Source organism: Halichoerus grypus, chromosome 2 (assembly GCF_964656455.1).
Source record: "Halichoerus grypus chromosome 2, mHalGry1.hap1.1, whole genome shotgun sequence".
Classification (NCBI taxonomy): Eukaryota; Metazoa; Chordata; class Mammalia; order Carnivora; family Phocidae; genus Halichoerus; species Halichoerus grypus.
The window spans coordinates 4945560-4961496 of NC_135713.1; the positions used below are offsets into that span (position 1 = coordinate 4945560).

A 15937-nucleotide genomic window follows, 5' to 3' on the forward strand; every position below is an offset into this window, starting at 1 on the left:
TGCACACAGTGGGGCATCCTGAGCCTTCAGGGCTGAAGGAGGGAGATCCAGACACCAGCTACAACACGGAACACGGAGGAACCTTGAGGACAGTGCGCTAAGTGGAATAAGCCAGTCAACAAAAAGACAAGTATGATCTGATTCCACCCGTGAGATCCCTAGAGTGATCAAACTCAGAGACAGCAAAGAGGATAATGGGGTGGGAAAATGGGGAGTTGTGTAATGGGTCCATAATTTCAGCTTTGCAAGATAAAGAGCTCTAGAGATTGGCTACAGAACAACATGAGTGTTCTTAGCACTATCAAAACACACATTTAAAAATAGTTAAAACGACGGTAAACTTCAAGTTACAAGTGTTTTCCACAACTAAGATTTTTTCAAAAAACCTCTGTGATAAGGACTGGCCTAATTTTTCAAACTTAAGAGATAACAAATAGGTAATCGTCATAATTCATTAAATATGACAAAATCATTACATAAGCATGTTTGTAAGTAAGGGTAGCTTGCTTCAGGGTTTATAGGCTAATCATACTAGCAAATGCCCGAAAAGGTCTATGTGAATATATACTATGGCAATCAACAACGTTTTTGAAAATCTCATACAAAGATTTTCAATCTTTTGTCCTGCACACTTACCTTCACTTTTTTCCAGCAAAGATGCTATGACTGCTTCATCTTCAATGGGGTTTAGTGAACACGTAGAATACACCATCCTACCGCCTTCCACCAGCTGCTCAGCACCGCGTGTTGCGATCCGCAGCTGTAAGCTAAGGGTTGGATACTAGGTCACCGTGAGACCAAACCTATCCATGCAGCACACACAGCACCCATTATACCACATGTTTATTACACGTTTTTATGACAGACTTATAACAATATACAAAATAAACAATTCCCACAAAAAGAACTCTTTAAGATTCTAAACAAAGTTACAGTAAACCCATGAGGTGTTCCGTATCAAAAAAGCATCTCGATATATAAACAATGCATTTACTATTCTGTTAGCCCTTCCCGACAAGCAAAGCACAAAGCTGATTAGTGACTGAAGTCAATACATTATGTGAGTCTCATCATTAAAAAGCCTCCATATCTGTACATACATTTAACTTTTCTTTCTATGAACAACTTATGTCCCTTTGTACATTCTAATCCTAGTATCTATTTCACAAGAAAACAGAAAGTATTTAACAGAGGGCGCCTGGGTGGCTCAGTCGTTAAGTGTCTGCCTTCGGCTCAGGTCATGATCCCGGGGTCCTGGGATCGAGCCCCACATCGGGCTCCCTGCTCCGCGGGAAGCCTGCTTCTCCCTCTCCCACTCCCCCTGCTTGTGTTCCCTCTCTCGCTGTGTCTCTCACTGTCAAATAAATAAATAAAATCTTTAAAAAAAAAAAGTATTTAACAGAGAAACAAAATCTCCTGCTGGAGTTATTTACAGTGAATATTCATTAGTACACTGTAGACTACCCACAATTCTGTAATTAAGAATGCAGAATTCTAATGTTAAATGAAAAAAAGAATCCATAGCCCTGAAGATCATACCCTCAAGACTGGTATGCACAGAAAAACACTACAGCGCACTGGACATTACAGAAGTTATCTTTGAGTTACAAGATCTTCTCTTTCTTCTATTTTTAAGAATTTTCCAAATTGTCTTTAAAGACAGTAAGTATTTGAGATCAAAATGTTAAAATAATTCAACACAAAAAAACAGAAAACAGAACGAAGATGAGTGAGACAGTAAAAGGCAAGTGGTCATTTCAAGGAAAACAGGTCTTGAGATGTTACAGGAAATTGTCATAAAAGGCACTTTTGATAAATGTGTACCTGAAATGTATACATACAGTCTTCAGTTTACTACTCTGAAGAGATTCTGAAAACAACTACTTCTGATACGGACCCAAACTCTCTCAACAGTGACCATTAACAAGTCCAGCTCCAGATGCTGTCCCCAAATGCAGCGATAGCCCTCCCCTGCTCTGTGTGGGACAGCCCACCGGATACAGCCCTACTCACCCATGCAGCTGCAAGCTATTTAAGGTCGTCCACTTCTTCCAGACATCAATGTTTTTTCTCATAGTGCCATCTCCACTAGAAAGGAAAATATTTAAGAACTTAAAAACTCTGACCAGGTAGACCAATTAGAGTTTAACCATTATGTCATATCCAAGCTAATTACAAAATGGGTATTTTTATTATTATACACACCAATTAGAACACCATCTAAATTCTCACAAATTACCATCAACTTTCTATTTCTGCTCTAGGGACACTAATGACATTAAAACTTTTAAATTATACTTTAATTTTCAATTAGATGAGGAAATAACAGAATTGAACAGATAACCTCATTCAAGACTTCTAGATGTATCAATTTGCTTCCATTTGAGACAAATACTAGCAATACTAATTTTCAGACCTAAGACAGAACTGTGAAGACATTTGGATCCTGCTACTTAACAACTCGGTTAATCAATAGTGGCATTTTAATCAGATTTACGTGAGTAATGGTAAACTTATACTCATAAGGGATTTTCCACAGCAAATTCAATTAAGCCAATTTAACTTCTTTATCAAGATTTTTCTATGCATCAGTTAAACATTTTTGATTTTCTACTTCTACTTAATGGAAACTTATTTCCATGTAAATTTTATAATACAGACTTGATCAATTTATCTTTCTGTCCACATCTGACGTTAACTATCCATTTTTTTCTGGACCAGCTGGCTTTCTGTAGTTTCATCCCCCTCGGTGGTCTAGTTAACTGTCTTGAGGGGAAGGGTCTCCAGGAGAATGAAAATGCCCCATCAGACGTAACGGCTTTCAAACCACCACTTGCTGGTACATTGCTGGCTGAACATTCACCATAGTATTTAGGATTTCCTCAGCTTACAACGCGGTGCTCAGAAGGTCCCTGCATTCTCCAAGATGACACAAGAAGTGAGTTACAGGTTTCTGGTCAAAAGAGCACAGGAATGGGAAAACATCTGAGCTAAAGGAAAATCAGACAGCTGTGGCTCATGACCCATTTTAAGTTTTATTTCACAAGGCGTTCTTGCGAGAATTTTGAAGTGCCATCCTATCCATACTACCGACTGGCAGCTCTCACAATGAGTTCTGTCACAAGCAGGCGGTCTGCTGTGGTTTAAACGCGATGGAACGTGGTAGCGGGCGTCTCACGGAAGCACCGCATTCCATGCTAACAGAGTTCTGTGGTGATCTCTGCACTCCCAGCTCGACAAACTCGTGTGCTCACAAGGTGACCATGGCCTACGTCACTGCCTCTGGGAACTTAAGACAGATCTTTAGTTTTCTCCTTTTCTTTCTGGAAAAAGTCAGTTATTCCATAAAAACTCACCCATGCAGCTGCCCTTCCCCTGCTCTGTGTGGGACAGCCCACCGGATACAGCCCGACTCATAAAATTATCCATAAAACTCTCTTACAGGTAAACGCTAACAATCTAATACTTACACATAAAATTTGAAGAAATGTATGTGTACAAATACAGGCACAGTGAGTTTCTCAAAGGTCTGAACTCCTAAATCGCACCGTGCTGAGTAACAGAAGACTTGTCAAGAAAACCCAGTGTGATTCCGTATCCCTCCAGAATGAGGCAGAATCAGGAAAGGGAGGAACAATCATTCCTAACGATCATTTCCTGGATCGACAACAGAGCTTATGATGCTACTACCCCCTCAGGGATCTCCTCTGCCCCTGTGAGGACTACAGAACCGTTCCATCTTGTGTCTCTTCTTTCCGTACCCTCGTTCTGCTGTGCTGGGTGGCACTGAAATTCTGAGTGTCTGTCGTCTAATTTAGGGTCACAGGGTCTGTGTCTTCATACCAGCTGCCACGAGAACGTGTACAACTCCGTGTGTATTTGTGTGCAAATTCACATCAGTCTATATTTAATTTGATTTCCTTAGTGGATTTTAGGCTTTTTGGTTTCTTAATAACATAAATACCTGCAAGGGACGTCACATAAGATGCGATCGTAGAAGAGAATCTCTTTCCTCCCATTCACATCTATTTTGAGTCTAGGTATGCTGGACGCATCGTGGTTGACCACCATGATGCAGGGGCTGCTCAGCCTTTTGGCCTGATGAACGAGCAGATAGCAACGCTTGTTGTCCACATCATTCGCGATGACGAACCCCTCTGAGAACATAAAGTTATAGCGTCAGGTGAAATGCAACATAAGTAGAATAATTTTCTGAAATACATATGCTCCTGGTTGGCAGACTTCAAGAACCAGCAATCCACCAAACTTTAAGACCCAAGCATAAGATTTGCCAGAATAAGCTAAGTAGTCCAAAAAGATGGCTCAGGGGGCGCCTGGGTGGCTCAGTCGTTAAGCGTCTGCCTTCGGCTCAGGTCATGATCCCAGGGTCCTGGGATCGAGCCCCGCATCAGGCTCCCTGCTCGGCGGGAAGCCTGCTTCTCCCTCTCCCATTCCCCCTGCTTGTGTTCCCTCTCTCGCTGTGTCTCTCTCTGTCAAATAAATAAATAAAATCTTTAAAAAAAAAAGATGGCTCAGCATAGATTTTTATGATCATATAAAATTCTAAAACTGCAAGATCTATTTATTCAACTATTGAACAATTACTCACTTTGTAACAATTATTATGCCAAAAACATCTTTTCTATTACTTTTAATAACAATTAAAACAAAGAGAGCGGAGAGAGAAAGGGGTAGGAGACAACAGTATCCCCTGACAAGCGTTTAAAATACTGCACATGTATGCTGGGCCTCCATTCTCGACCCCGTGAATCAGGTTTCTGGGGTGGGGCCCAGGCTCCTCCTGAAGGCTGCCTGGGCGATTCTGGTCTGACCCCCTGGCTAAAACCCGGGTGCAGCCTCTTCTCATTTCCGGTTCCACCACCGGCAAAAAGGCACATACGCCTAAAAACATTTTATAGTCAAGATCGCTCTTAAGAAAATATGAAATGCAAAACACTGATAATAAAGAGGCTCTTTACCACTAATTTGGAAAAAATAATTAAAAACAAAAGAATAAAGAAGCCTTTTAAACAAAGTTATTTGTCACAGAAAAAAAACCACTTAGAACAAAAAAAGCTAAACAAGCATGCCCATTAGAACAGAAGGAGAGCAGGTGGCTTGAACAAAAGAAGGGGAAATAGAAGCAGATAAAACGTTTGAAGAGTAACACCACCACAGACAGGCGTCTTCAGAGAACCCCCAGAAAGGAGCACCAGTGACAGCGGATCACAGCCATGGTCTGAGCCCTCTGCAAGCTCGGAACACCCCCAAGTCCAGGATGCAACGTCCAGCACTGTCGCCTACCGCAGGGGGATGTGAAGCTGGCGGGCCTGACAGCAGCTCTTCCCGACACTCTACTGCCGCTCCCGTGGGCAGTGAGACACCACAAAACCAACCAACACAAAGACCCAACATGACAATGATACTACTGAAGATCCAAACTGAAATCGACCTACTATGGCTTAATATAGAAACACCATTTACTTTCACAGAAGACACACGTAATTCTAGAATGAAGCCACCCTCCCACCCCGATGTACAAACACGGTGGTTTGGGAACCAGTCACAGTGGCACGCGCAATGTCCAGTTCTACTTTCAGGGACAGAAACCCATCTGCTTGTCACAGAAGGCTTAAAGACCCAACCCACAAGCAGTGTTCCCATCTCTTCCTCATCTACACCCAGCCCAGTGGCACTCCGACCCCCCACAGAGCAGTCTAATCATACCTGGGAAAGGGACATTCATGTCGGCATGTAACATTTCAATTAACTGTGTGGTCTTTGATCCAGGCGCTGCACACATATCTAAGATCTGTTAAAAAGCAAGAAATGTTTGAGGTTTTATTTTAAGAATTCAAACATTCGACACTTAATTTAAAACAATTTTATGAGTCATTCTAATATTTTGATTTCTAAGACTTAAATACATTTCTTTACAGAAGAAATCTACAACGTGATATATTTAACTTCCAGGGATCTCAGGAGAAAGATACTCTCTCCACAAGAACAGAACGACCCTACAGACCAGTGGAAGCGCTCAATTCAGGGGAGGATGAGCAAGGACAGTAACTGTAAGCAGCCTGCTAAGGGACAGAACTCCCAGGCCTCAAACAGCCCAGCCACTTGCTGACCCCCAAACCCTGAGCTAGTTGCTTCTATTTTTCTTTGCCTCCTTTCCTTCATGTGGAAAAACAGGGACAGGGACAGCATCTACCCTCACGGGGATGTGTGGATAACCAAATGAATTAATGTATGAGAAGAGCACAAAGCAATGCTTGGCATGTAACAAGTTCTCAGGATGTGTTCATCACGATTTTCAATCTGACTGAGTCAGTCAAGACCGATGACGATAATCTGTGCAGTAAACACATTAGTGAGCAAACTTTAAAAGAGTAGAAACACAGTCATGGGTTGTAAAATTTAAGTAAGACAAAAATGCAAAAAAGAACCTAAAATAAAACACAGCATTCTCCATCAAAAGCATAAAAAAAAAAAAAGCAAACCCAAGAATTATATTAAAAAAAAAGGTGTCAACAAAGCCACTTTCTGTTTAATACACAGTACCTTATGGTGAGGGTGAGCATTGAGTAACAGTGGTGGAATCATGCTCACGGCTTCTTGACGACTGATATTTCCCTTAGAAAGTAAAATTTTAAAAAATCAGGAACAATATTTAAAAAGGCAGAAATTTTCAGTATTAGGCATTATTTCATATGCAACAGAAAAAGACCACATAATCCTCATATGTGCAATAAAACAGTTAATACTATCACACAGAACATTACATAAACAGGACAGGTTTTTATCCTAGTGGGTAAACGGCTGCTACCTAAAAGGCTAAGGAAGAATAACCATTAATGGCAAAACTTACTGTTAGAATATTAGAAATGCAGGTATAATCCTGGATTTTACAAAAGAAAGGGAAGTTTAAGCTTATGCTGCCCAGCTCGCCCTCTTGAGAAAGAGCGGAAGCTGGATGAGCAGCTCAGAGGTGGACACGGGCACCGCCATACCCTTGGCAGCAGGGAGCGGTCTGTGCTCGAGCCCCGAGCACAGGACAGAGAGCCACTCGCAGCAACTTGTCCCTCTCAGCTAAAACTGCAACTTCTATTTCAGACCTACCTGTTTGTAGGAAGAGCCCACGTCTGCTCTGTCCTCCCGAGAACTGCCCCTCAAGAAGATGAAGAGCCCAGCCAGCGCTCCCACATTCCACCATCCCCACTCAGCCACCAGCCCTCTAGGTCTTGGCCGGTGGGCAGGGCGTCTGTTAACACACACGCCTGTTCAGACACATGTTCTTGATGGGCTCCAGCACTGGCCTCTATCACTGATCTAGTTCACCCGCCCTAAGACTGGATGCCTTAGAAATCATCGTTTAAAGAGCAAGAGGCCGTCAGCTGCCGGGAGACCTCTGCCCCATGACAACCTGGCTCTCCTGAACCTGAACAGCCATCCGGGCAGCCGCCACTCACCTCACACCTGTGTGTCTGTCCAAACCGGACACAGACCCACAGCCAAACCTGCGGATGTTCACCTCGTGGGTTTCTGGCCAGCAAGGAGTCTGTGGAGACTATCTGAATCTCCATCGACTCACCAGGCACACTGATTCCAGGCTCCAGGTTAAACGTACGATCCTGATAAGCCTGCCTCCTGCGTTCATCCAAGTTTTCTATCAAAGCATCTGAGCCGTACGGGGACAGGGTCCCTGACTAGACAAGCCGGCCGTCAGTCACTTCCTTTCCACGCATGTTCTGAAGGGGCTCTGAATACCCCAAAGAGCATCTCACCCTACCAACGCCTGATCAAAAACCTGTACTGGTTCCCTGCAATCCAGGCTACCAACACTCACCTCCCATCTCCTCCACCTAAACGCGGCTCTCCAGTCTGCCCAACAACGGGGAACTCGCTCACCACAAACCCTCTGCTCTGCTGAAATTCAAACCTGAACTGTTCTCTTAGTTTACCTTCACCTGACCTTACATCTGGATGGAAAGTGCAGCCAGAGAACCCCTTCTTGTACTGACCCAAGGATAGAATCAGGAATGGGGCAGCACCTAGCTCTGTTTCTCCCTTATGGGATTGGGGGAGAGGGTGGAAAGCCCCGGTAAGCAGGAGGCCAGTTTACCAGATCACCTAAACGGACAGAGCGCCACTGTGGCAGGAGAGAACGGGGCAGGGCCAAGGGCCTCAAGGGGAGATGTGTGGGAACCACAGGGAGCCTACAAGCCCGCTCAGGAGCTCAGGATGAAAAGAAATGCACACCATCTAGGCAAACACAAAGGTTTCCTTGGCTAGAAAAAGGAGACTAGAGAATAGGAAGGGGGAACTCGAATTTTAAATGACAGAGTGACAATTCCAAAACACCGAAAAGTTCAACAGCGAAACACGCAGGTACCTGGTTTAACTGCGTAAGGCAGGAGGGAACGGCTACTCAGAGAGCAGTTGTGAGGCTAAAGCTGAGAAGTTCAGGGACCGAACCGAACCGAAGAATTCAGGATTGCAAAGAAGGTGAAAACAAGGTGTCGTGGGAGAACCAAAGTTGTCAAAATCAGATTTTGTTGGTTTTTTGTGGCAAAGGTGGAGCAGAGACAGGAGCCCGGAAAGAACAGACACAACAAAGTGGGAGCAGATGGAGTGGCCCATCTCCCAAGCGATGCCTCCCTGCGCAGTGCGCTGCTTGGCCCAGCGCCATGGCCGGCCAGACCCAGGAGGAGCAAGGAAACGATACATCAGGGGGACAACTGTGGCTGAGACCCTCCCCGAGTTCCACAACTGGACGGGCCAAAGAAGAGAGCAGCTGTACAATTGCACTACTGGGTATTTACCCCAAAGATACAAATGTAGGGATCCGAAGGGGTACATGCACCCCGATGTTTATAGCAACAATGTCCACAATAGCCAAACAGTGGAAAGAGCCAAGACGTCCATCAACAGATGAATGGATAAAGAAGATGTGGTATGTATATACAATGGGATATTATGCAGCCATCAAAAGGAATGAGAGCTTGCCATTTGCAACAATGTGGATGGAAGTGGAGGGTATTATGCTGAGCAAAATAAGTCAATCAGAGAAAGACATGTATCATATGACCTCACTGATATGAGGAATTCTTAATCTCAGGAAACAAACTGAGGGTTGCTGGAGTGGTGGGGGGTGGGAGGGATGGCGTGGCTGGATGATGGACACTGGGGAGGGTATGTGCTATGGTGAGCACTGTGAATTATGCAAGACTGTTGAATCACAGACCTGTACCTCTGAAACAAATAATACATTATACGTTTAAAAAAAGAAGAAGACAGCAGGAGGGGAAGAAAGAAGGGGGGGAAATCGGAGGGGGAGACGAACCATGAGAGACTATGGACTCTGAGAAACAAACTGAGGGTTCTAGAGGGGAGGGGGGTGGGAGGATGGGTTAGCCTGGTGATGGGTATTGAGGAGGGCACGTTCTGCATGGAGCACTGGGTGTTATGCACAAACAATGAATCATGGAACACTGTATCTAAAACTAATGATGTAATGTATGGTGATTAACATAACAATAAAAAATTTTTAAAAAAAAAGACGAGAGCAGCTTTAGGAGTCCTCAGAAATTAAAGGTGACAAGCACACTTTTCCATACGCCATATCTACCTCGTCGCTCCCAGTGACACGTGTGGACAAAATATAACCAAGATACTCATGCACATTTCAAGCTTCAAGGGAACCAACAAATCTAAAGAAATCTACTCACAGATTCGGTTTCGCTAACCAGAAACTGGTGAAACTTTTCCAATTGTGGAGACTTTCTCAAGATTTTTCGACTTAAATTTGTGTGCCAGGCAAGTTCTTCAGGATACCTGACCAAAAAGAAAATAAAGCATCCACGGATTATATATATTAAAGTGCTCTCTTAACAACTTCCTGCTTTTACAGATCATACACTAACTAGACACCCAATTCTGCTCTACTTCCTCACATCCATGATCCTCTTCATACAGTCGGCCAAGACTGCATGATGTCTAACTGTATCATAAACCAGGCAGAAACAGGAGAGCCGGGTGGCTTGAAGAGATATATATATATGACATTACCATAAAATTGCAATGATGAATGTTCAAGAACAGATGAGAAAATGGAGACTCCTCCGCTCTTCACCATGTATGCTAACAATGGTACAGAGACTATTAGGAAAAAAGTCAGTTAAGCATCTGACTCTTGATTTCAGCTCAGGTCATGATCTCAGGGTCCTGGGATCAAGCCCCAAGTTGGGCTCTGCGCTCAGAGGGAAGTCTGCTTGAGATTCTCCCTCTCCCTCCACCCCTCCCCACATTCTCTCTCTCTCAAATAAATCTTAAAGAAAAAAAGATATAACAAATTAAAGAAATGCAGATCACACAGTTGAAGAACTATCAAAATGTTTGATATTTAATTGTAATCTTTTTAATGATATCTTTCACGTCTAAAACAAAACAGCCCAATAATGTATTGAAATACTTTACACACCAAAAAACCCTGGGATCACTGCTGCATTGACCTGCACTCCTAGGCTGTTACTTGTATAGACCGAAGAATGAAGAAGCATCTCCTGCCATTTCTGTATTTAAACTTTCTAAAACAATGACATCACCAATTAGGAACAGGTCTCTTTAAATGTGGCTCACACAGATCACTGGGCCCCAAGGCTCCAGCTGGCGCACTGCTATGACCCAGGCCACTCCCCCAACCCAGCGCCAAGCTATGCACTACTTGGTACTCAGTGATAAGTCTCACTGCAGTTTTAGTACTTATTACTCAGTATTTCCAAGCGTCACATTGTAGCTAAGGTGACAGCCATGAAATTGAAACCAGAACACTTGCAAAACAATGTATTTGACTGCTTTGAAACAAAATGATTAGCTGAAACAAACTCAGGCCTTGAAATTTTAAGACACTACTCGACTATCATGCTATTATGAGATATATCTGGGAAGTACTTTCTCCCAAATAATGAAGATAAAACTGGCTGAATCTGTTCATGGCCACCCTCCCGCTATCCCAGCACTTTGTCTCTATTCCCTATGTCTGGAACCTTCAATATTTAACCTGCTTCAAAAATCTAAAACCAAAACACAACCATACTTATCAGGCCATTAAAAAAGAATTTAGTTTTAAATATTCCCTTTGGCCTCCTTAGAGGTGAAATGGTAGGAATACACTCAGATTTGCCTTCACCTGCAGTATTTGGCAAAATCTGCTGTTTCAGTGCAACCTTTGCAAGACTGGGGAGCCAGACACCTACTTTAACGAAATTTCTTACAACCCTGAACTGTAATGCAATGACTTTTATGAAATTTCTTGCAACCCTGAACTGTATGTGATCAATTACAGTGAATCATGCAAGTTATCACCTTGCCAGATCACCAAAACATCATGAAGTTGAATGTCACATGCATTCAATCAACCATGAATTGTTCAATCTAGCTATTAATCATTAATAGCTGAGTTTTCATTTTCAAATAAAAATAAAGCAGATAAAATCTGAGCAAATATTTCCTTATGTACCTTTCAGACTGAATTTCCATTTAAAAAATATAATTTTACTAGGATGAAAATTCCATGGCAAGTAATTAAGATTGTGAAAGCTATTAATCTTTTGAAAAAAATACTTAAGAACTTTAAAATCATTAAATACAAAAACTGACCGTTAAAATGAAAAAGTATGCATCTTATACAGTTTTAGGAACCATTTTTTTTTGGACCAACAAATGTTTACTAAAATCTTTGTAACTTTTAACATCAAATAAGATAAGATATCTTAAAGAACTAAATTTAATTTTTAGTTACATAATTCGAATGTAGCTCCTGAGTCTTTAAAGTCCTACTTGGAAACTTGTCATGTCTTCTGAGGATGAATTAAAAGCATCACTGTCATCTTTATACCCAAAAATTCTTACAGGAAAAAAATCTCTATTAAAATATACATTTATGACAAGTCATCTTCAATCCGTATGTTAAAAAGAACATAAACAGAGGGGCGCCTGGGTGGCTCAGTCGTTAAGCGTCTGCCTTCAGCTCAGGTCATGATCCCAGGGTCCTGGGATCGAGCCCCGCATCGGGCTCCCTGCTCCGCGGGAAGCCTGCTTCTCCCTCTCCCACTCCCCCTGCTTGTGTTCCCTCTCTCACTATGTCTCTCTCTGTCAAATAAATAAATAAAATCTTTAAAAAAAAAAAAAAAGAACATAAACAGAATGACAATAAGGTATACTCTCAACAACCAATTGTCAAAACGAGGCTTTTATAAGAATGCTTTGGGATAATGCCTTAGAGTTCTGAGTCCACTAAAAGGAAAAAAAAGAAACCTGCCCAAACTATGAGTCCCACACTTAATAGCCCTTCTAGAAAACATGGTTCCCAAAAACACTTTCCTAAATTTAATTCCACTATGTACCAAAAGCTTAAAATATTATACAATTTATTTCTATTTTTTGAAGAACATAGAAAACCACCTGAAATTTTGGTAAGTTTCTGCTTTGCTTGCTTACCAAGAGACTTATGGGTAGCCCACAACTGACCAGCAAATTTGCTTGTACAATAGAACTTGTTATTCAACTGTCACTGATAATAGAAAAGCTGAGTGTTAGGAACCCAAATCACACAGTATGTTGTTCACACCCTTTAGTTGGTGTTCTCAGAAGATTTCAGCAAAGAGCAATGTGAGGAGAATCACCAGTAATTACGAGAGAGTGATTCCTGTTCGTTCTTCAACCAGAGAACCCACAGATGTTGGAGAACTGCCTATTCTCAGATGTTGGAGAATTGCATATTCATGGACCCCTTGCAGCTGTTCAACAATCAAGATGGAAAAGCACCTGTTAAATATTATAAGGGCTAACAAAAGTTGAACTGCAGTTTGCAGAGAACAATAAAAATAGCAAGCGTAATTCTCATGTATCTGTTGGAACCTGCAGAAGAAAATGCCCACAATGACCCATCCATAGGCACCTCTTTCCTACAGGAGCATGCTTTTCAGCTCCTCCTACTGACCTGTCAGACTTCCTCATCTGAAAAGCTGCATTTCTAAACACAAGGTTTAAGGAACAAAGGTTTTCCGGTAACTATATGAAGCAGCCAATATGCAAAGACAATTAGAAATGTGCACAAAGGCAACCTTAAACCCACTTCTTTTGAAAAGTATCAGATGGTCCCTGCTTCAAACAACAGTACCATCAGTCAAATCTCCAAACCAAGGCACTGGTTAAGTGTATAACGTAGCTACTAGGAGAGGGGAAGAAGCTCGTGGATGTGAAGGCTAGCTCACTCAGCAATGTCATAGGTCCAGCAGCTAGAAAATCATTTTCCTTTTTTAATGACTTCAGTACAGTGGGCATGCAATCAGTAACCACCTGAGTCCTTTCCCTGTATCAGAACGTGCAAGCTTTTAAAATTTGACTATCACAAATCTGTGATATGGCCACTGAAAATCCGTATGACTGATGGAAGAAAGAAAAGCAAGCAAATCTATAACCCAGGATTAATGAAAAAACGTGATCTTGGTTTGTGACCACTGAAGGGCATCCAAAAAGGAGAGAAAATATCATACACGTGAATAACCAAAATCTCAAAAGTTGTCAGAAAGTGCGGGTTAAATTCACCTTTTTATAGCGATCATTTAAAATCATTGTGCTGTGAGAACTCTCAATGCCTCAAAGTTGATAATCTGAATGTGGAACTATTAACAGTTTACTTTAATGATTTTTATGTTTATAAATTAACCCAGGGCTTGGCGCCTCTATGGTTTGTGCTTGAGTATCCCAGGCATTTGACAAGACACATGGGACTGCCTTCACTGGAATGAAACTTGAACTGGGCCATGAGAAGCAAATAACCCAGGACAAGTAGTGAAAGGGTTAGCATGACGGGCAAAAGTCTACTCGAGCACTGTGGAAATACAGAATCTGGGGCACCTGGGTGGCTCGCTTAAGTGTCTGACTCTTGGTTTCGGCTCAGGTCATGATCTTGGGTTGTGAGATTGAGCCTTGCGTAGGGCTCCCTGCTGAGTGCAGAGTCTGCTTCAGATTCTTTCCCCCTCTCTCTTCTTCCCTCTCTCTGTTCCTTGTGTGCAATCTCTCTCTCTAAAATAAAATCTTAAAAAAAAAAAAAAGAAAAGAAATACAGAATCAGCTGGAGCAGTCTGTGGCAACCTTTGTCAGGTCGAATCTGTCCTTTTGCTGAAGGTAGGAGAGCCACGCGACAACAGTTTCAACGTGAGGAAACAAGGGGTTTAAATGGAAATGGGTAGAAGTGGTACCATCGCAGAAAGAAACAGGTTGATCAACTTGCAAAAATTAACTGAACCAAATAACTCTTACCCGCAAATCGTTCATTAAAAGCTGCACACTAGTGTAAAGTAAAGTAATATGGGTAAAAAGCACTGGGTAAAAGCACACAAGAATGTCTGTAAAGTACATTCAGATTCTCTCAGCTAGTAGAAAACATGTTGCCAAAAAACATGCCGTCAGCTGACAAAGATTAAAATCCAAAAAAAACCTCCATCAGGTTGAAGACTTGTTTTACCTACCAGCTCAGGGGCTGTGGAACTTCAACTTTCTGACCATCCACCTCCAGGTCTTCCAATTCCTTGAAATACTTGTTCTTTAAGCAATGGAGAATCTCCTTTGCGTGGCTATTAAAAAATAAGTAAGTTTTGATCCGATCTGAAAGGCTAATATACATTTTATCTTCTGTGAACCTAAGGTGACAAGTGTCTTAAAACTAAAACCACCTCTGCGCTGAAAGCAGACCTTTCACCATGCCTTTCTACCCTATCCCTTCAAAGTTTAAACAACTCTCATTTATTTCATCACTAAAGGATAAGCTAAAAGGACTCCTACAGCATTCCTTCCGCCCTACATATTCCTAGGGTTCATATTTACTTGCAACTCATCTCGGAAAGATGGAACCACAGAGATTTAAAAAGACAAGAGAACCGGAGTTTCGCACAAACTGTGTAATATCATAAATTCTCACGTGTTCCAAAGGGGAGGCATCCTCAGCTCCCGAATGCCCAGGCGTCCTTTTCTCAGACTGCATTTTCGTGACTTCTAGCCTCCCGAACTGCAACACCTCCCGGCCTATTCCGTTTGACCCGTGCTCCCTCCTCGATGCGTGCAGACGCTGGAATCCACAGCGCCGGTAAGCAGCAGCTCTCCAGCCCCGCAACACTCGCCGGGGGCCTGGCGGGGCGAGGGGGGCACCTCATCCTGAACTGACCCCAACTCCAGGAAATCAAGGCTCCGCAAGGTCCCTTACCTTTTGTAGCCAGTAATTCGCAAAGTGGCCGGAAGGGGCTCCCTGAGCGCTTCCATGAACAGGTCCCACTCGCCCTCCGGCACGATCTTGAGTTCCTGATAGTAGTGCTCGAAGAGCTTGTTCTCCTTGACGATCTCGGGGTACCCGCCTTCCCAGCCCTGAGGAACGAGAGACGCGTCTACCCAGGGCCGGAGAAGCCTCCCCGCTCCGTCCCGCAGGCCGCGGCCGCCGGAAGACGGACGGGGCCCCTGCCGGCCCGCGCCCCGGGTCCTACCGCCTCTTGACGCTTGCCGCCGCCCTCGGCGCCGTTCTCCGCGCGCGTCGGCCGCTGCTGCTGCTGCTGCTGGAGCCGCCGGCCCCGCGCCCGCCGCCCCATGGCCCACGCGGCCGCGCACGCCGCCCGCACAGCTCCCGCCACCGTCGGCCGCGCGGACTTCCGGGCTGGCACGCAAGGCCCCCGGGCTCCGCGCCTGCGCCGCTCCCGGGCCCGCGGGCGCTGCGAGGAAGACGCCCAAAGCCCCGCAACCCGTGCTCCCGCAGAGCAGCGAGCGACGGGAAGCACTGGCAGCCCTGAGCAAGAAGGGAACCCCAGGAGAGCAGCCCCGAGGTAGCCCGCGCGGGCTCAGGCAGCTCCGCGGACAGCCCGCGGTCGCGCGTGCGCAGAGCGGC

General features: G+C 43.8%; 1 protein-coding gene across 3 annotated transcripts in view; it reads right to left on the bottom strand.

The window, feature by feature from the left end:
• Window positions 1–15879, bottom strand: part of NSUN2 (NOP2/Sun RNA methyltransferase 2) — a 28508-nt gene extending 12629 nt beyond the window's left edge. The window contains exons 1-9 of one of the 3 annotated variants that reach the window (XM_078066543.1): window positions 15543–15879; window positions 15269–15426; window positions 14538–14642; window positions 9732–9837; window positions 6565–6636; window positions 5728–5812; window positions 3965–4157; window positions 2014–2088; window positions 637–767 (exon numbers count right to left, since the gene is read on the bottom strand). In XM_078066543.1, coding sequence (XP_077922669.1) covers window positions 637–767; window positions 2014–2088; window positions 3965–4157; window positions 5728–5812; window positions 6565–6636; window positions 9732–9837; window positions 14538–14642; window positions 15269–15426; window positions 15543–15644 — 1027 coding nt within the window. In that variant the 5' untranslated portion in view covers window positions 15645–15879. Of the gene's footprint in view, window positions 1–636; window positions 768–2013; window positions 2089–3964; window positions 4158–5727; window positions 5813–6564; window positions 6637–9731; window positions 9838–14537; window positions 14643–14986; window positions 15134–15268; window positions 15427–15542 lie in introns of those variants that run through there. The other 2 variants (XM_036104231.2, XM_078066544.1) reach the window with 2 other exon arrangements.
• Window positions 15880–15937: the final 58 nt, after the last annotated feature.